Source organism: Emys orbicularis, chromosome 7 (genome assembly GCF_028017835.1).
Source record: "Emys orbicularis isolate rEmyOrb1 chromosome 7, rEmyOrb1.hap1, whole genome shotgun sequence".
In the NCBI taxonomy this organism is placed as follows: domain Eukaryota; kingdom Metazoa; phylum Chordata; order Testudines; family Emydidae; genus Emys; species Emys orbicularis.
The window spans coordinates 6,793,768-6,814,728 of NC_088689.1; the positions used below are offsets into that span (position 1 = coordinate 6,793,768).

General features: G+C 47.6%; 1 protein-coding gene across 1 annotated transcript in view; it reads left to right on the forward strand.

Moving 5' to 3' along the window:
• SORCS3 (sortilin related VPS10 domain containing receptor 3) overlaps positions 1 to 20,961 on the forward strand; it is a 469,336-nt gene that overhangs the window by 404,469 nt on the left and 43,906 nt on the right. The window contains exons 15-17 of the mRNA XM_065407380.1: positions 10,445 to 10,562; positions 13,671 to 13,804; positions 18,243 to 18,356. Of these exons, the coding sequence (XP_065263452.1) occupies positions 10,445 to 10,562; positions 13,671 to 13,804; positions 18,243 to 18,356 (366 nt within the window). The remainder of the gene's footprint in view (positions 1 to 10,444; positions 10,563 to 13,670; positions 13,805 to 18,242; positions 18,357 to 20,961) is intronic.

A 20,961-nucleotide genomic window follows, 5' to 3' on the forward strand; every position in this document is an offset into this window, starting at 1 on the left:
TTCCCAGTCTTGACCTCCCCCTCCTTTTAATGGAAAATTACTAGAAGTCCAAGATGGTGCTTAGTACCAGGTGACAGGACCACCTGACCTGGTAGTGTTACGCCTCTCAGGAAGGAGCGAGATTAGTATCTTTAAAGTCTTAGTGTTTCTTCCTAATGGCCCATCAAGGCTGTGATGGCCGGTTGTCTTGTGGGTGTCTCCCAAATACGCACCCAGTTGTAATTGTTACATAGTCAATATTCCTTACTTTAGATACAGAAATGATACATTAGTAAATTATAACCTGTCCAATGGTACCTTTCAAGGCCCATCTTGTATAAATACATATCTTACTTAGGCCATATTCATATCATAACTATATTTCTATGAAGAATATGGAGTGTCACGCCACAGGGTACATTACAAAGGGGCTAGATTGCTAGGATTTTAATTAATTAGTTAATGTATTTATAGAAAAGGAAAAAAAAAAAAACCTTTAAAGTATTTTGTAAATAAACCATATATTGTATTGGGCCGAATCCTGACAACATCTAACTTCAAAGGGGATTGTGTTGTGGCCTGTACAAGAAACAAAGTGAGCCAAATTGTTATCTCACCAACCTTGATGTTAGCAATGGAAGGAAAGTACTAATATCTGCGGAATGAATGAAGATGCTTGCTGTCACTGGGAGGTCAGGGCCTCTGCGCGATGTTCTTAGCACTCCCTTTCCACTTGGCATCTTCATGCTCCGTAAAACCTTGTATTATCAATGAGGGGTCTGTAAGACTCAGTCGACAATATGAGGCATTGCAAATGCCCCAATGCTCCAGCTTCCATTATGAGTTAAATGGGCAACTCTGGAGATCAAAGGCCTTTATATATCCAGAGAACAGGTCCAACCAAATACAGACAGCAGCCACACAGGTTTGCCCTGTATATTGCACGGTCAGGTTACTTCAAACATGATATAAAGAGGCTTGATGTAGGACTGAGGAAGCACTTGCATTTCCATGCCTGAGTAGCTGTGGCGAGGCGGCGACTCACTGCTGCGGCACCTCCTGCTGGTTGTCCAGGGAATTAGCTCTCCGGCCTCTGGAGCGCCCTCTGTAGGCCAGTGTCTCGCCTGCCCTGGCCCCCGTGTCCCTCCCGGACCCTGGTGCCCTTCTAGATTAGGGTTTTGCCCCCTGACAGTACCCCCTCAGTCTGGGTCTCCCCTCCCTTGCCTCAGTGGCTACTGCCTGTCATTATCCAGCCCCCGCTCACTGGGGTGGACTGCAGTCTATAAACCCCTCATCATCAGCAAGGGGGGTTTGGACCAGCTGCCTTTGCTTATTCCTGGGCTGCACTTCTGCAACCCTGGTACCCGCTTGTGGGCCCTTAACTCTGCCAGGCTGGAGCTCCCCAGCTCCCTCTACCCTTCCCCAGCACTGCTGCACCCTAGATACCCTTCCCAGGCAGCCAGGTCCTTCTCTCTCTAGGGAGCTAGAGAGAGTGTGTCCTTCAGCCTCTGGCCCTCAGCCCTCTTATAGGGCTAGCTGGGGCCTGATTGGGGCGTGGCCCCAGCTGTTGCTGCTTCCCCCAATCAGTCTAGCCACAGCCCTCTGCAGGGCTGCTTTTAACCCCTTCCGGGCCAGAGCGGGGTGACCGCCCCGCTACAGTAGCCATTGGCTTTTTTTAAACTCATAGACTAAGATCAGAAGGAGCCATCATGATCTGACCTCCTGCACGTTGCAGGCCACAAGTCCTCACCCACCCACTCCTGTAATCGACCCCTAACCTCTGGCTGAGTTATTGAAGTCCTCAAACCATGGTTTAAAGACTTCAAGTTACAGAGAATTCGCCATTTACACTAGTTTAAACCTGCAAGTGACCCATGCCCCATGCTGCAGAGAAAGGCGAAAGCCCCCCAGCGTCTCTGCCAGTCTAACCTAGAGGAAAATTCCTTCCCGACCCCAAATATGGCAGTCAGTTAGACCCTGAGCACGTGAGCAAGACCCACCAGCCAGACACCTGGGAAAGAATTCTCTTTTGTAACTCAGAGCCCTCCCCCGCTAGAGTCCCATCCCCAGCCACCAGCAGCAATGGACCCAGACTGTTACCACTAAGTCCTTTTGCCTAGGGAACTCATTGGCTGTGATGTTGTTAGAACTTTTTCTCACTTACCAAGCTGGGGTGGGCTTTGAATCGATGGAGGGCAAAACCTTGGTGTTCCATAACCCCCAAGCCATCCAAATCCCTGGCCCAATCCACCACTACTAATTATTGCTACGCAACACACATGAAACTCCATCGTCAATTAAAACAAGGAGGGAGAGGAAATGCAATTCTCCGGACTGCTAGATTATTGTACAACATGAAAGAGCGCTGTAATAATTTCCTGCAAGGTCGTCTGGTCAATTTATACTGCATTTGTAAGTTGTTGTGTATTTAAAAAATTAATGAAAGATTTAATTATAGCAGTGTTGCCACTGACCTTTTCCGAAATGACTTCATCGTAAATCTGCAGGCGTTTCAGAACTGTTTTCTAGGTTTCTAATAATTTGCTCGCAAATTAATGACATTCAGCCCCGCAATAAAAGCATAACCTAATTTCTGTAACAGAAGGGATTGGGATGGGATTTGTGGTTCCTTAGCAATCGCTTAATTGAGAGCTGAGAATGATGGTGGTTGAGTCGACCCTCTTGTGTTCGCTGGGAATCCACACGAATTTTAACTGTTTACTTTGAGGAAGGAAAACTAAATCTGTCATGTCTATGGACAGTAAATTATCGTTTTATGGCCCAGAGTGGAGAATACTTATTAAAGTGTACTTAGTCAGAAAAGTGCCTCTGTCTGAATGCCATCTGGGCTCCCGTATTTATTGCTTCTCAATGACATCCAGATAAGACCTGCTCAGATGGGAAATCTAAAGATGGCTTTTCATATTGACTTTCCAAAGTAGGCTCTTGAAAACCAAGCGCTCATCTTTCATCTTCTTCCAGCACAGCTAGCAATTAAGGTGCTGCAGTTACATCCTGATTGACAATGTTATTGGGGATGTGTGAGACAGAATGAAGAGTTCACCTTGTTCTGCTTTATCTGTATTGCCCCTAGACAGTTAGCAATATTTAGGGGGGAAAAACAAACAAAAAACAAATTCCCTAATTTAGTGAGTAAAGTAACCAGATACGAGACAGACACACTCATGGAGCTGCTCTGTTGAATGGAAAGGTGCAGGTAACTCAGGCCTTGTCTACTAGGACGACATAAGGCATCTTATGTCAACCTAATTATGTCAGTGTCTACACCACAGCCTTACTCCCACCAATGTAAGTGGGTGGGACAGCTACAGCAACGTAATAACTGCACCCCCTCGAGAGGCATAGGGCTTATGTCCAGGTAGACACTGTGTTACTTACATTGGCTGTTGGTTGTCATTCTTGTCAATTTCACGGCTCCCTGCTGGAGCCATGAAATTGACAAGAAAGGCTGGTAGGCTTCCTGCTGTGAACCCCAGGCCAGGCTCATAGCTAAGGCTGTCATCCCGGGACGGGAGCGGGGTAGGGGCTTCAGCTAGAGCTGGGCTGCTGCCCAGCCTCCTCACTGGGAACCTGGCAGCCACCCAGACTCCAGCAGTGAAACTCCCTGCCAGGAACCCAGGGGGCAGCGGGGAGCCGAGAGCTGGGGGGGGCAGCCAGGCTCCCAGCAGGAGCTGCGCGTGGAGCTGAGAGCCCGGGCTTTCAGCCCCCCACACGGCTCCTCGTGAGTTGGTAGAAACGCTCTCGGTGAGGACGTGCACCGCTGACAGAAAGAGGCGTAGTGTGGACATGAACCACCGTAGTAACTGCGGTGGCTGTAATTCGACCTAACATAGGTTGACTTAAGTTTGTAGTGTAGACGTGCCCTCTGTGTACAGACTCCCAAGCTGGAGACAGAAAAATAACCCCCCAGCTACGTCTCTTCATATCCCTTTCCTCAGGCCTTGCTTTATTTCCAAAAATACAAACTCAGAACAATGACAAATCAATTCCAACGACTGGGGCCTTTCCAGTGTCAGACAACTGGGAGAGGAGAGGACATGCCCCTTCCCTAATGATAACCTCCCATTCACCTCTGACCACCTTCCTTTCATAACCCCACTTAGATCAGCCACATGATAGACAGGTACCTGGTAACCCATTACATACCAGAGCACCTTTAAACCTTGTCCCAGTGCCGTGGTTGCTTTCCTGGCCATAACCACACTTTAAAATAAATGCTTAGCCTTTCTGATCCCAAATTGAGCTATTTTATGAACCCACTACAGAACCTCATGCTCTAGAGTATCTAGTAGGGGTGGTCACCCCCTGCATCCCCTGCCAGGGCAGAGACAGTTCCCTACAATGTTCTCTTGAGCCTACTTTCACACGTCCCATTTGGATGGGGCTTTCCCCATTTCCCTTGGGAATGTATTCTTTTGATAGTCTCCTACCATTCCTTGTCCTGAATTACTCTAAAAGTAGTTCATACCTTCTGTCTTCAAATGAATCACAGAAATGTAGGGCTGGACTGGACTTCGAGAGGTCAACTAGTCCATCCCCCCATGCTGAGGCAGGACCACTTGTACCTAGAAATGCAGCCTTCACGATGTTGATGGGTTTGTACATCAGAAAAGGGCTATAAGTATCTTGGTGGGACATATAATTGGTGACTGTATTGCCAGAGTGGAGATACAACAGCTTTTCTTGCCTACTTGCAGTGCTTCACATCGAAGGCTGGATCATGATAGTTTATCAGCATTAAGAAGCTTTTTCTTAAAAAAACCCAAAACACTTCTTATAAAAATCAGGTGACCCAGAACCATGTCAGCAGCACAGAGGGAAACATCCCTTACCGTTCATATTGCTCTAATTACATTTAGTGTAGTATTGTTTCCTTCTAAATTATAGCAATTATATACAAAGATCTTCTTTGAAATCATTTAATTAAAGAGTAGCTAACGCTTTGTGCTTTTGGAATGCTAATATATTCCCTTCCACTTAGGAAACCTTGTTTTTTCCATTAATTGTCATTACCATGCAAGCATTTCAATGTTTTTCTTTTTGTTCAAAAAGCAAGTGGCTCTGGTGAGTTTCGTTGCTGATGAAAGGTCAACGCAGCCTTCTGCTTTCCCTGCTGTGTAGTCCGCTAATGTTAGTGCAGAGGGAGACCCCAGTGGCTCATCTTGAGACAGCTCTTACGCCCCTGTTCTGGCCGATCGCTATTTCTTGGTTTCTCTAGCCGTGTTGTCTGTTGGGTTCAAGCAAGTGTTTATTGCTCTGTTGATGATGTTGTAGCATCCTATGCACCCGACTACCTCCTTTCATGCCAATCTCCTTACAGGTTGTGAGGGACAGGCCTGGATTCATCTGGAAGCTGCCTCTAGTTCAGCAGGGTGTCATGTCACGTCCTTATTTTCTTCCCATAGGAATTTATTTGGCGGTGGCTCCCCCTCCCTTGCTCCTTCCTGGCAGGGTCACCAGGGCAGCTTGGAAGGAAAATTCTAAGCACAGGACAACTCCCACTTACGGGCCAGATGATTGGCGACTCCCAAGAACTAACACAAGCACACAATATAGTCAAGAGAGTAATTGTAGTAAATGGTAAATAAATATAACAGAACAAGGTAAAACACTCTGTTCAGGGTCATCAGTGCCCACGCTGAGAATACCCATGACATTCCCCAGTCACGTGACCTGATCTAGCACGAGACAAATGTCCTGTCATACTGGTTCGTAGTGGCCCTGGATGACCTCTGACAATGTATCTCCTGTAGCAGGTGCCTGGGTTCAATCCGGCCCAAAAGACGTGCATGTTGGATAAGATGGTAAGTCCCTCTACAGGTTAAATAGGCAGTAGGTAATAAAATCACCAAACCCTTATTCCCTGGCTTGAGGACACAGTTCAGGGAATAGTCAGTTTCCCTGAATGTCTAACTAAAAGATGGTGCACTCACCGCTCCACGAATGATCCACAGGTTCAGAGATGAATCCAGACTCCTCCACAACTGCACAGGGGCTGGCAGTTGCAGTTGGCAGATGTCCTCTTCACACAGGAAGCAGGCGGCTTCTGTTCCCAAGATTTCCCCTCTCAAGATGCAGGGATCAGGTGGAGATTATACTAACTATTCTGAAAATCCTCACTCCTGATCTCCTACCCTAGAGCTCAGATCCAATCGCAGCAGGTGGGCAGGCCTGGACTAGCAGCACGAGCAGTACATGCCTCGTGGCAACTGATTTTATCAAGGGAGCTGAAAGACTAACTCAGCCAGGCTGGGCACGGAGTTTTCCCAACAAAACTCTATAAACTGGGAGTTACCTGGAAGAGGGAAAGGAAGAAGTTTAGGGATATTGCTACCACGTTCCCAGGGGCCAGTTCTCAGGGAGACCCTGCATGCAGGCCTGGGACTCACCCCCAGCAAGCCCTCACAGGTGCCGACTTCTAATTTTCCCCCGGGGGTGCTCAACCCCGCTCTGCCTCAGGCCCTGCGCCCACCCTGCCTCTTCCCGCCCCCACTCCACCCCCATCCCCGGCCCACTCCACCCCTTCCTCCACCATCCCTGCCCCGCCTCTTCACAAGATGCAGGGATCAGGTGCAGATTATACTAACTATCCTGAAAATCCTAACTCCCGATCTCCTTGAGTCCAGTCCCCAGTAATTTTTTTCCCATGAGTGTTCCAGCCCTGTTTTTTTCAGAATGGCTTTTTCCCTCTCACAGTGCTCTCGGGCTTTTGCTTGTCAATCACTTGACTCTAACCACCTCCTTTCCCTCCGACACTGCTCCTCCTCTGAGCAGGCATCTTCCTGTCACGCCCCTGAGCTATGGGGGCCCTCGCACTCGAAATAATGGCTCTCCTCTCTCTCCCCCCATTTGTTGCCTAGCAGCCTCTGAGTAGGGTGACCAGATAGCAAGGGTGAAAAATCGGGACAGGAGGTGGAGGGTAATTGGCATCTATATAAGACAAAGCCCCAAATATCAGGACTGTCCCTATAAAATTGGGACATCTGGTCACCCTGCCTCCGAGCCTGCCCTTGGTCCCCCTTCCTCCTGGGGGCAGCGTGCCGCTCCCTGAGTTACTAGCACACAGAGACCCAGGATCCAAGGTAAGCTCCTTTGGGGGTGGGGGCACAGTTCAATGAAATAGACACCCCGGGCCAGTCCCTCAGCTGGTGTAAATCAGCATCGCTTTGTGGGAGTCAATGGGACTAGGCCTCGTTATACCAGCTGAGGGGCTGGCTCACTAAACGGAGTGACATTTCCATCATCTAACCCTCCTTTGCCCTCATTTAAATCACCCGTATTGAATCCGGCAGGAACCAGGTTTAGAGGAAAAGCGACACAGGGATTCAGTAGAATAACTTAGCCACTAGCTAAGCCCATACACAGAACGCGGTTACTGAATGCAGAGCCGGTGGATATGAAGCTGCTGCTGCCGGAGCTGCTGAGTGTGCGGCCGATGTTGCCATGCATGGGCGTGAAGCTGGTTTTACAGCAGCCAGTCAGGGAAATAAAACTAACCCGCTGGGTGCCAAAAAGCAGTCAGCTCAGAAAGGTTTGAGTTCCCCAGAGCCAAGGGGCTCCCCCACCTGCCTCGGGCTCAGGCTGTGCCTGGCTCTAGCACACGTCACCAAAGTGGATGTGAATGAGGGGAGATCATTGCCCCACGTTCCTCGAGAGTCCACACCAGTCTGCAGAACCGAGCAGGTGGGAGTAGGAATGCACCATCCAAAGGGCAGGTACAGCACACACACTTGCCCTGCGTGTCGAGGTACTGGGGGAGGGATTGTATAACTCCAATGGTGCAGTCGCTTCCGAAGCTGCCCCCGGGGCAGTGCAGCTCCTCACTCCCTGTAATAGGGGTCTCCGTCCCTCTCTGGCCCTTCACCATCCGTGCCACTGCTCCCTACATTTGCATTTCCACAGCACTGTAAGCTTGCATAGTACCTTGCAGGCAGAGGAGAGGCAAAGCCATGAGCCTTTAGGAGTTTACAATCTAGGATAAGATGAGGCAGAGCAAGGGATGGTGGCAAACACTGGAGAGGTTGGGATGAGGGTTACAGCCATAAGGTTACAGTGCTATATAGGTTAGGAATGTTTGTGTCTTGAGGGTTGCATTCTCTTGATCTTTGTTTTTCTTCCCCTCTCACTGTGAGACTTGCAAATCATCTTGCAATTCCCCCTCTTTTTTGTATATAAAAGAATTTTAAAGCCCCCTAAGCTCATGAATAGCCTGGTTGAATTTTAGGTTGGTGAAGGGTGTGGTGTGTTAGAAAAATACTTCCCTCTCCTTCCTATCAACCCTCTAGCTAAGGTGATACAGTGACACCTGCTTCTAGTTGAATGTTGGAAATGATGTAGGTTTAACAAATCATATCTATATGTATTTAAAAACCTCAGTTAAAGAATTATTTTGTTGAGTTCTAAGATCTTTTCCTTCTTCATCTGAGACTCTCAGCTTTGGGGAGAACAAGCTGCTCGTATTGGCTTGTTCTGATGATGCGTTGATTTGCTCCATCGCCTTTATTTCATTTTCTTTTCCCTCCCCTCTGTGAGACTGTAGCTTTGTTTACGGCTTTTAAAGTGGTCAACTGATGTCTGTGGCCCCCGTCTCCCTGCACCACGCACCCCGTTGGAAATATGGCTCCAGCCGGTTGAAAAGCCGCTTCTTATGGAGAAAAGAACCGTTGGCGTGAGGAATAAGAAGTAGTTGCTTGATTGAAAAGCAGGTTCCCTGGAGCTAGCTGAATGATTCCAGATGAATGGAGCCTTTTGTGTAGATACCTGATGTTATTTATTAATTAAAGGCGGTTTTGTTGTGAGTTGTTTCTTTGTAAAAGATGTGAGCTTCTGCCAAGTAAACTCTCTTAGTGTTTATCACACAGGAGGGCAGCACAGAATGTTTAGCATCGAGACGGTTGGCCTCACGTTGGCCCTGAACTTGGAAACACTTAGGCATGTGCGTGATTTAATGGGTATGAGGAAGGATGGTCCTGTGGGGAAGGTGCTGCTTTGAACTGATGCCAGCCCACAGACGTCTGGTATTGCCTTGGGCAAAGCGCTTAGTCTGGGGTTTAATGTTCATTGGCCTGCCTGACAATCCCAGCTCTTACGTCTCTGTGCCTCAGTCCCCAATCCTGTGCTGTATCCCATTGTCTGTCCTGTCTATCTAGAATGCACGCTCTTCTGCTCCTACTGTGTGCCTGGGCCTGCATAGCATCTGGCACAAACAGGCCCCAGTGTTGGTTGGGGCCTCAAGCAACAAGTCCACTAGCTTGGGGGCACATCATGAACGAGACATCTCCGTACTTACTTGGCCAGATCGGCCATAGACGTGGGTCACTGAATCATTGGTAATGATCAGCCTGCTCCAAAGAATTGCCAAAAAAGGAAGTTCCTGCCCTGCGGTGGAAAACGATTATCACCTGAGATGACCTCGCTCCAGAGAAGTTGAACTAATTAGGAGATGGTAGTTTGCAGTCTTTGCAGGCCCTCATCTTGCATCCTGTTTACCAAGCCCGACTGCCAGAAGCTGGGACTGAGCGACAGGGGATGGATCACTTGATGTTTTCCCTGTTCTGTTCATTCCCTTTGAAGCATCTGGCAATAGCCACTGTCGGAAGACAGGATACTGGGCTGGATGGACCATTAGTCTGACCCAGTATGGCCCTTCTTATGTTCTAAGCACCTCCATCATGTTGGTCTCTATTTTTATTTCATTCTTTGCTGCATAGTGATTTTTTTAACATTTGGGTTCTCTCTCCTTTTTGTACAATCAGAATATTTAACACCAGTGAGAACATGTCGTCTCAGAAAGGACCCGATCCTATAAATACATGTATAACTGTATTCACCTGAGTAATTCCACTGGCTTTAATGGGGCTACTCCTTACTATAATAATTTGTATGACAGGAGTGTCTAAAAGCCACAGCTAACATCAGGACCCCATTGTGCCAGGTGCTATACAGACATACAGGAGTATGTCCATTGTGTATCCATTGCAGTCTAATAAAGCAGGATACACAAAGGGACAGAGAACAGGATACCATGTACAAGCAGGTGATTGGAAGCTGAGGCACAGGAAGGTAAAGGCTCAGTGTTCAAAAAAGAACTAGATAAATCCACGGAGGATGGATCCATCAATGGCTATTAACCAGGATGGGCAGGGATGGTGTCCCTAGCCTTTGTTTGCCAGAAGCTATGAATGAGCGACAGGGGATGGATCACTTGATGATTACTTGTTCTGTTCATTCCCTCTGGGGCACCTGGCATTGGCCACTGTCGGAAGACAGGATACTGGGCTAGATGGAACTTTGGTCTGACCCTGTATGGCCATTCTTATGTTCTTTTCTTGTAATACGTTCTGGGATTCTGTGTTGGTTTCCACCCTTGGTTCACTTTTGTATGGAGGCTCCGTATTTCCATGGCTGACTGTGTGTATGCCTTTCTCTCTTTTCCAATGCTCAGAATTTTTGGCCACTTCAGTCTCCGCTCTGAATGGCAGCTGGTCAAAGTGGACTACAAATCCATCTTCAGCAGGAGGTGCAACAAAGAGGACTACCAGACCTGGCACCTGCACAATCAGGTACTATTGACTCCCTACGCAGTCTTTTATGGGGCACAACGCTGCCTTTCAAGCTCAGAGTGTTTGTGGGTAGGAGCCTATCACGTTCTTTAGAGAGGGAAGGATCTAGCATTCATCAAATCAGTGAGGCGGTTCTGACCTATAGATATCACATATTTTAAATAGTTCCTCCTGCTGCTTTTCCAGAATGGCATTAAATCTCGGTTAGACTCAACTTGTGCCTTGGAATGCATGGAGAGCACAGTGAAACGCACTGAGCCAAGTTCTTATTTGCACTAAGGTCCTTTTCCACCACTCCGGCAGTATAATCGGGGCCTGTAATGTAATGTACTCCCATGTTAAGAGGCCCCTTTACACGGCCAGAGAAGTATAAAGGGGACTTAGTGTAAACAGGAATCTGGCCCAGTTAGATAAACTAACCTAAAATCATTGGATCAGTCACTAGGGAGATACCAACAGGGGAATTCTGTCAGCTGATAGTTGTGAACCCAGGAAAAAGGGTAAAGAACTCCAGCCCCATGCCAGTGTACTTTTAAACGTGTAACAGTGTTTAGAAATTCCATTCCACTAGCATGTGCTGTTCCTCACTGCTGATTTAAAGTAAGGTCTTGGAGTTAAATCATAAGAGTTCTGGAGTCTATTTCTGGCTCCACCACTCACTCAGGCAAGTCATTTCCCGTCTCTGTGCCTCCGTTTCCCCATCTGTAAAATGGATATAAAAGTATCTACTTATCGCACAGAAGTTTGGAAAACTCTCGGGAGCCCTTTGCTTGAAGAGGGCAGAGAAGACCAAATTATTATTTTAATATATGTATTGTGACAAAGTTCCTCCTCTATCTCGGTGGGTCCTGCGCTTACTGGCGGATTTTCTTGCCTCAGAGATTCACCATGTGGGTTGGGGAACAGCCCAGAGACCTTCCCCTCTGGAAGAACCCACAGTCCAGGTCAATTGGGAGGTTTGGGGGGAACCCGGGCCCGCCCTCTACTCCGGGTTCCAGCCCAGGGCCCTGTGGACTGCAGCTGTCTATAGTGCCTCCTGTAACAGCTGCATGAGAGCTACAACTCCCTGGGCTACTTCCCCATGGCCTCTTCCAAACACCTTCCTTAGTCTCACCACAGGACCTTCCTCCTGGTGTCTGATAACGCTTGTGCTCCTCAGTCCTCCAGCAGCACAGCACACCCTCTCACTCTCAGCTCCTTGCACCTCTTGCTCCCAGCTCCTCACATGCCCACCACAAACTGAAGTGAGCTGCTTTTTAAAACCCAGGTGCCCTGATTAGCCTGCCTTAATTGATTCTAGCAGCTTCTTCTTAATTGGCTCCAGGTGTCCTAATTAGCCTGCCTGCCTTAACTGGTTCTAGCAGGTTCCTGATTACTCTAGTGCAGCCCCTGCTCTGGTCACTCAGGGAACAGAAAACTACTCATCCAGTGACCAGTATATTTGCCCTCTACCAGACTCCTGTACCCCACTGGTCTGGGTCTGTCACAGTATATAAACTTTCTCTTCTGTAATCACCTGGCTTATTATCACATTAGGGTCATTTGGGGCCTTGGGAAGCCAATGGGAGTTAATGCAGTCCTGTCCTTCGGGGAGTTGTTTGTAGGGTTGGGGCCCTTGGCAAAACAACCACACTGTGATGTCACAGTCCTTTCCATGGTGATGAAGTGACATTACAAACATTGAAACTGTGATGTCACTGAATGAAATCAGCAAGAGAAGATGCATTAGAAAAGAGCGTCATGGAACCTGGAATATATTAGGTGGATAGAGCCATGACACAGAACAAATAAAACTAATGTAAAATGAAGCAAGGGGAAAGCGTCTAGCTGGGCAAACTGTTTGGACCCCTTTTAGTCCCTCTCAGGTGCACCTCAGGTTTCACTCTCTTCACCCTACCTTTCTTAGACTGCATCTCTGGGCTGCCCCCCATCCCCTTGCCTTCTTACCAGCCGCCTTAACATGACAGGGCCAACTGTGTTTGGTACCTGGAAGCCCTTTTCCTCTGGGTTCCTGTGACAGCATCTGATCAAAGTGTCTCAAACCCAGCTTCTTCAAAACAAAGCATTATGTATTCACCCAAAGGAACATAGCATGCAGTGCAAAGGGAGAAGCCAGAGAGAGTGCGTGGGTCTGACCTACGCTGCAGTCTTCCCATGCAAATTCTTGTAAGTTCCATGACTTGGGAGAGATGGCTGGCTTGCTGCAGTTTCTGTATCTTTCTGCCTGAGCCTCATCTCCAGCAACAGCTTCCTTTAATTTAACTCTGTGCAGTCAGGCAGAATAATATCAAACAGGTAAAACATGATCTGTATAAAAAGTAATGCATATAACTCCCTTGTTCTTCATACCATGGGATCATCTTGGCAATCGGTAATCATGAGAAAGATAAGGAATGTAATTGTGCATTTTGGTTTGGGTTGGTTTGTTTTGGGGTTGGTTTTTTTTTTTTTTTTTTTTGGCTCATACAAATTATTTCAACCTAAGAACCTAAGAGAAAAGACGATTGATGGTAATTCACCTAAACAATCTGTATCTGGTCGAACTTTCCTTCAAACTTCCTCCTGTAGTGCTTTAGAAAACCTCAGTATTAATCCCCTACACAGCGCTTGAAGAAAATGACCGAGTGCTACAAGGCAGTAAGGGGTAGTGGGAAGAGGAGGAGTCAGGACTCCTGGGTTCTACCCTGAGCTTTGTCGCTGACTCTGTGCTTGACCTTAGACGATGCACTCGATGATGCATGAATTTTGCCATCTGCAAAACAGAAATAATCGTTCTGTTTCAATAATGGGCAAGGCACAAGGGGGCGGTTGGTGGGAGAGTTTGATGAAGTTAGTGTAGGGGGAGGTTTACGAAGCTGTAAATGGGAGTTAGGAACCTGGGAGACTTGATTTGAAGTTTGTACAGAGGAGGTTTTTAAAGGTGTAAATGGGAATTAAGCACTAGCCCCTCCTGACTTTCAAAGAGCGCTTAACTGCCCTTTGTGCCTTTGGAAATCATCCCCCAAGATGCTTTGATATCCTGCTGTATAGTAATAGTGGTTGGGCAAAGACTAGAAATCCTCCATGTTCTTCTCCTCTTTCTAATCCGCGATGGTTCCGCTGCCGAAGGGTGAGCCTTGCGTCATGGGAGAGAGGAAGATCTATAAGAAACGCAAGCCTGGAGCCCAGTGTGCCCTGGGTCGAGACTACTCCAGAACCGTTGTATCAGAACCTTGTGTCTGTGCCGAATGGGACTTCGAGTGGTAAGTATTCTGGCCCATTATAACGAGTGTTCCTGCTGCTGTTGGTTCTGTGCCTGTTCCGAACCAGCTGGCTCGATGTATATGGAATTCCAAGGGTGGGCTGTACAGGGCTAAGGGACATTTTTTTTGCAGCTAATTCTAACAAAGGACTGCAAGAGTTGTACCTTGAAGGGAGAGTTTCCCCTCCAAAGGGTGCCCCTATAGGGAAGGAATTTCAGCCTCACTTGACTTCTGTAGCCTCTTGAGGCTGCATCGTGCAAACCAGGGCAATGATTTTCATTTTAGCCTGGGAAACTGTTATTGCTTTTCAGCAAGACTTTATTAAGAAATGTCACCAGCAAAAGCCAGATCGGCTTCTTTCACCCCCACCCCACCCCCATGCAGTGTGGGCCTGTCAGAAGTCACAGGCTGATTTGCATAAATACTGATGTTTTGAGGTAATGGCATCGTAAATTCCAAACTGCTCTGAGGTTTTTTAATAAACCCTGATGCTGCTCTTACATTTGGGGAAAGTGTCCGTGTCTGGGATTTCTGCAGGAGGATGCTAAGGGGTGACTAACAACAGCTGATTCTCAAAAGGGTGGAGGTACACACAAGGTTTGGGGGGGGGCATGCACAAACACCCAGCAGTTCAGATGAATACCTGAACTACCTGCACCTCTTGGACAGCTAAACTGGGCTGGGAATGCAACAAGAAGAGGTTGTCTTGGGAAGATGTTTTCATTTCCTGCTTCCATTTAAGTAGGCAGGACCAAATCCTTAGCTGGTGAAAATCCACCTCAATTCACTGATGCCTTCTTAGGCTGGATTCCACTGAGGCCTCCTGCATGACATCTGTGGAGCGATGCCAATATACACTAGCTGAGGAGCTGAGCCACAGGTTTTTTTTCAAGACTTCCTGATACAGCCTTGGCTGGGACCTGGACATGCACCAGGTGCAACCAAAATGAGAAAAAATGTGAAGAAAGATAGCTGCTTTTTTCTGAATATCAGTGGTGGTTGGTCTGAGCAAAGGTTCAGGGACATCAGGTAGATTTTTTTTTCATTTTTGCTGAACCAATTGTTCATTTATTCCTAGAGCAGCAATGAAATCTCAGACTCTTCTGGATTATCCCAGGAGCTGTGGCACATTTGGATGCTGGTCTCACCCTTAACGAGAAAAGCTAACGTTTTACAATAAGCATCAAACCTCCCTGCACCGTTTACCCATACCATATCATTTGCTTCTGCCACTGTGCTCAGCCTCTCACTGATCTCCACAGATGCTTTTGTGTTTGTCTGGTTGGTTACTGCTTTGAAGCGTTCCTGCTTTCTCATTCCAGAGTTCAGCCTGGTGTATTTTTAAGGCTGAAGTGCAAAGCTACTCTAGTTTAACTGGCCTTAAAATGCAGTTGTACCTTGGAGAGTGACTGTAAAAATGGCACCTTCTTACTCAATAGACCCGCTTCCTGTAGCTATTCAGTATCATTTCCACCTACCTTACACACTAAAATAAGCTTTTACTGCCTTATTCTCCTGTTAGCCCTGCAGAGCCAACACAACTATAGCGGAGACAGCTGGATTCACCCTCAACAGAATCCTTAACTGGGTTCTGAGTGCTGAATCTTCATTGATAGTGATGCACGGGCTAGAAAGAACCAGCTGAAATTCCAATCCTAGGTTGAGTTTGCAGGGCTGACAGTTCCGGGGGGGGGGGGGGGGGAGGGGGGACGGACGAAGCAAAGAGTTTCAACAGTGACTAGTGATTGGGGCACCTCCATTTTGGATGCCCAACCGGAGATATTTTAAAGGGGCCTGGTTTTCATGGTTTTCACTTTCTGAAAAACATGGCCCTTCCAGACATCTCAAGTTGGGCACCCAAAGTCACCAGTCCGTTTTGGAAATCTTGGCCAATCCATATTTTACATGTAAGCTAAAGAGATCTGCTTGGGAGTCATTGCGGGGCAAGACGCATGGAACTCCACCTTGTCCTTATGACCTAGTCACTATTCATGGCAAGATCACAGTTATAGATGAAAGCGCATGGGTTCGCTAACCCTGTGTGAAGCGTGTGGATAGATACAATGAGGACGTAGTTGTGGCTACCGACACTTGCAGACACACTCGGACATAATCATTTTTAAAATCAAACTCTTGCCTTGTGCAGAAGCAATGGAACTGAGAAGTGTTATTAAAATACGTGCTGGTATTTCCCCCCCCCCCCCCCCGTACTTTATTTACTCTGTCAAGAAAGGAAAGGCAGAGAAGCAGCTGGACTTGATTATTTCCCTAACTTATGCAAACCCTGGGGCTTGCAAGAGGGATGGTGGGCAGCATGTGAGATTTTAATATACAATTACCAGAAGTTAATGAACGAGCCCACAGCCTTTGGGGCATACAGCAATGTTGTCTTTAATTTTATTAAATATTTATGCAGCTCTTTTCTTCTTTTGGGCAAAGAACAGCTCCTCCTGAACATTTTTAATTACGCAGTCACTGCCAGGCATTCTTTACTGTGCCAGGCTGACCCTCTGAGAATGATTAAATGGAACGTTGCGACAAAGAGCATTAGGGAATTTCTGAACCTTTTTATGCAGCTTGGAAATCTCTGTCCTCCAAAGAATACTGGCAACAGTGAGGCCGCACAGTGAATTCATCTTGCTGAAACCCTTCTCTGAAGCTTTCCGTTCAGACTCCGGCATGCTCGTGGATAAAACCAAGAGCATCGTAGGGCATGTGGAGCTTTCGTAACGTCTGTGGTTCCCATAGCGTTGGCGTTTGTTGGCTTGTTGTGAGATGAACTTAGTGATCATTTTTTTTATTCCTCCTCTTTATCTATAAATCCCCACGTTAGCTCCAGCTAGCCAAAGAGGGAGGCTCAGAGGATTTGATCCCACCAAAACTAATGAAAAAACTCCCGTTGACTTCTTTGCACTTCTGATCAGCCTTGTGACTTCATCACTGGGAGGACAACTGGGTGTGAGCTGGGTGTGTTTCCATCCCCTAAAGGTTCAGGGAAGGATCAGTGAGCTGGATTCCTCTCCCCCAAATGACAGTAAAGGTGTGTCTACACTGCAGCTGGGAGTGAGCCTCCCAGCCCAGGTAGACAGATTCACTGTAGCAGGGCTCAAGGTAGCATGGTAAAAATAGCAGTGTGGATGTGGCAGCTCTCAAGCCAGTCACCAGAGTTGAAGCTCGCCCGACCCCCGGAGTCTGAGCTCTGGTGGTACGCTCCCAGCTGCAGGGAAGACATACCTTCTGTTGTGTAACCATTAGACTACTAGGGCAGTTCCACTGTTTATTGTAAGTGCTCTTTTGGACAGGCATCAGTCATGTCCTTGTTTGCTCGTTAGCCCTGTCACTGTTCAGGCATGCTGTTCATCTTTATTCCTCTGCTAATCATTCAAGATCGGCTCCCGGCACTTTGTGTTTTGTGCGACGCTTCCCTGTCGCGAATGTGGCGAGATCCCGGAACGTGGATTGGTTCATGGAACCAAAGGAAATGCAAAAAATTAAGTGGCTCCAGGTTTAGTTAAGCTAGAAGTGAATCAGATTTTCTTCCTCTCTTGTCACCACATGAAACAAAAAATCTTCCGAAGTTCTGCAATGCTTGCTGTTCGGCAAAACTTTCTGGGGCAGCATTCTTCCCCATTCTGTAGCATAGCCCATCGAATGGGTCTCCCATCCTTCCAGTTTCAGTGTTCAATGCTGCTTAGCATAGTGTTAGTCTCCCTAATTTGGGCACTCACTGGGGTCCCGTTCAGCAAAGCACTTAATCATGTGTTTAAATCCATTCCAATATTCTTAATGCCCAACAAAGTCACTGGGGCTTAAGCGTGTGTGTTGCTGAATTTGGATGGACTTACGCATGCATTTAAAGTTAAGCATATATTTAAGAGCTTTGCCGAATCATTTACTCTGGTTTTACTTCGCCGTGAGTGAAGACTCCTTCTGATACCCTGGGAGTTTTGATCAAGAATGGACACAGTGAAATCCGAGCAAAGAGTCCAGGTTTGGATACTTATTGATGGACTAGAAGGCAGGATGAGTAGAAAGAACAGCCCTTCTCCTGTTTCCCCCATAAGTAGCATGGCTTGTCAAAACCCCTGCATTTTCTCTTCCACTATCGTCATTAAAAATAAAGCTTGATTTTTCAGGAAAAAGAAGTTAGCTCAAATTTCCCAGCCAGCTCTAGTAAATAGGTGATTCCCGAAGATTGTGGGTACCCATGGCACATAGAATCTTAGAACTTGTAGGGCTGGAAGGGACCTCAAGAGGTCATCTAGTCCATCCCAATGCACTAGGGCACAATTAAGTATACCTGGACCATCCTGGACAAGTGCTTGTCTGACCTGTTCTTAACCACCAATATTGGGGATTCCACAGCCTCTTTAGATAAACTGTTCCAGTGCTTAATTATTATGATCTGATGCTCCTCATTACCTTTCTGTTTCCATAGTGACTATGGCTATGAAAGACACAGTAACAACCAGTGCATGCCAGCTTTCTGGTTCAACCCGTCCTCCTTGCCAAAAGACTGCAGTCTCGGCCAGAGCTACCTGAACAGCACCGGGTAAGTAAGTCCAGCTGGCTCTCGCTTTTGGTGACCTTGTGGTATTTACGGTAAGTCTGGACCATTAGCGTTATCTCTACTCTGCCTGGCGGGTTTCCAGCCTTATTTGCAAGTTGCTTTTTTGCAGCCTCGTCTATATGTTAGTGCCTCATTCCTCAGACACTGAGAGAAGTCCATTAACATAAGTGACATGTAGATATTGCATTGCTCTCAAGTGATATATGATCCTGGGAGCCCACACTTCATGCCACCACTGCTGCAAAATTAAAGTACGAATCAAAATATCCATCTGAGCAGCTGCTGAACATGTAAACGGACACGCTCAGGGTATTTTCCGTGATTTTTCGTATAATTTGTTTCTCTCTTACTGTTCTTATTTATAACAACTCTTTAGGAAGCTTGGGTTTATGCTGTGCGTCCTTACCCAGTTTTTCCCGCCTTCACCCTGTGTATTTAGTAGTTTGTTATTGTAGCGTTCCCATAGCACTGGGTCTGCACATACTGGTTTGTTACTGTGACATTCCTCATATTCTTAAGCTGCATGTGCTTTGAGGGCTGACGCAGGGTTGCTCATGAGTACCAGGCTCTGCCCACTGATTCGTTTTGATAGGGTGGCTCCGGAATGTTGGGCTCCAAACCCTGGTTTGTTTTGATAGGGTTACTCTGGAATGCTGGGCTGCTGCTGCTGGTTTTTTTGGTAGGGTTGTTCCAGAACGTTGGGCTGCAGACGCTGGTTTGTTTTGGTAGGGTTGTTCCGGAACGTTGGGCTGCAGATGCTGGTTTTTTTGGTAGGGTTGTTCCAGAACGTTGGGCTGCAGATGCTGGTTTGTTTTGGTAGGGTTGTTCCAGAACGTTGGGCTGCAGACGCTGGTTTGTTTTGGTAGAGTTGTTACAGAACACTGGGCTGCAGAGGCTGGTTTGTTTTGGTAGGGTTGCTGTGGAACGCTGGGCTGCAGACGCTGGTTTGTTTTGGTAGGCTCACTCCAGATCACTGTACTGCAGACACTGGTGTGTTTTGGTAGGGTCGCTCCAGAACACTGGGCTGCAGACGCTGGTTTGTTTTGGTAGGGTTGTTCCGGAATGTTGGGCTGCAGACGCTGGTTTGTTTTGGTAGGGTTGTTCTGGAACGTTGGGCTGCAGACGATGGTTTGTTTTGGTAGGGTTGTTCCAGAACGTTGGGCTGCAGATGCTGGTTTGTTTTGGTAGGGTTGTTCTGGAACGTTGGGCTGCAGACGCTGGTTTGTTTTGGTAGGGTCATTCCGGAATAGTGGGCTGCAGACACTAGTTTGTTTTGGTAGGGTCACTCCAGAATAGTGGGCTGCAGACACTGGTTTGTTTTGGTAGGGTTGTTCTGGAACGTTGGGCTGCAGACGCCGGTTTGCTTTGGTAGAGTTGTTACAGAACACTGGGCTGCAGAGGCTGGTTTGTTTCGGTAGGGTTGCTGTGGAACGCTGGGCTGCAGATGCTGGTTTGTTTTGGTAGGCTCACTCCAGATCACTGTACTGCAGACACTGGTTTGTTTTGGTAGGGTCGCTCCAGAACACTGGGCTGCAGACGCTGGTTTGTTTTGGTAGGGTTGTTCTGGAACGTTGGGCTGCAGACGCTGGTTTGTTTTGGTAGGGTTGTTCTGGAACGTTGGGCTGCAGACGCTGGTTTGTTTTGGTAGGGTTGTTCCAGAACGTTGGGCTGCAGACGCTGGTTTGTTTTGGTAGGGTTGTTCCGGAACGTTGGGCTGCAGACGCTGGTTTGTTTTGGTAGAGTTGTTACAGAACACTGGGCTGCAGAGGCTGGTTTGTTTTGGTAGGGTTGCTGTGGAACGCTGGGCTGCAGACGCTGGTTTGTTTTGGTAGGCTCACTCCAGATCACTGTACTGCAGACACTGGTGTGTTTTGGTAGGGTCGCTCCAGAACACTGGGCTGCAGACGCTGGTTTGTTTTGGTAGGGTTGTTCCGGAATGTTGGGCTGCAGACGCTGGTTTGTTTTGGTAGGGTTGTTCTGGAACGTTGGGCTGCAGACGATGGTTTGTTTTGGTAGGGTTGTTCCAGAACGTTGGGCTGCAGATGCTGGTTTGTTTTGGTAGGGTTGTTCTGGAACGTTGGGCTGCAGACGCTGGTTTGTTTTGGTAGGGTCATTCCGGAATAGTGGGCTGCAGACACTAGTTTGTTTTGGTAGGGTCACTCCGGAATAGTGGGCTGCAGACACTGGTTTGTTTTGGTAGGGTTGTTCTGGAACGTTGGGCTGCAGACGCCGGTTTGCTTTGGTAGAGTTGTTACAGAACACTGGGCTGCAGAGGCTGGTTTGTTTCGGTACGGTTGCTGTGGAACGCTGGGCTGCAGATGCTGGTTTGTTTTGGTAGGCTCACTCCAGATCACTGTACTGCAGACACTGGTTTGTTTTGGTAGGGTCGCTCCAGAACACTGGGCTGCAGACGCTGGTTTGTTTTGGTAGGGTTGTTCTGGAACGTTGGGCTGCAGACGCTGGTTTGTTTTGGTAGGGTTGTTCTGGAACGTTGGGCTGCAGACGCTGGTTTGTTTTGGTAGGGTTGTTCCAGAACGTTGGGCTGCAGACGCTGGTTTGTTTTGGTAGGGTTGTTCCAGAACGTTGG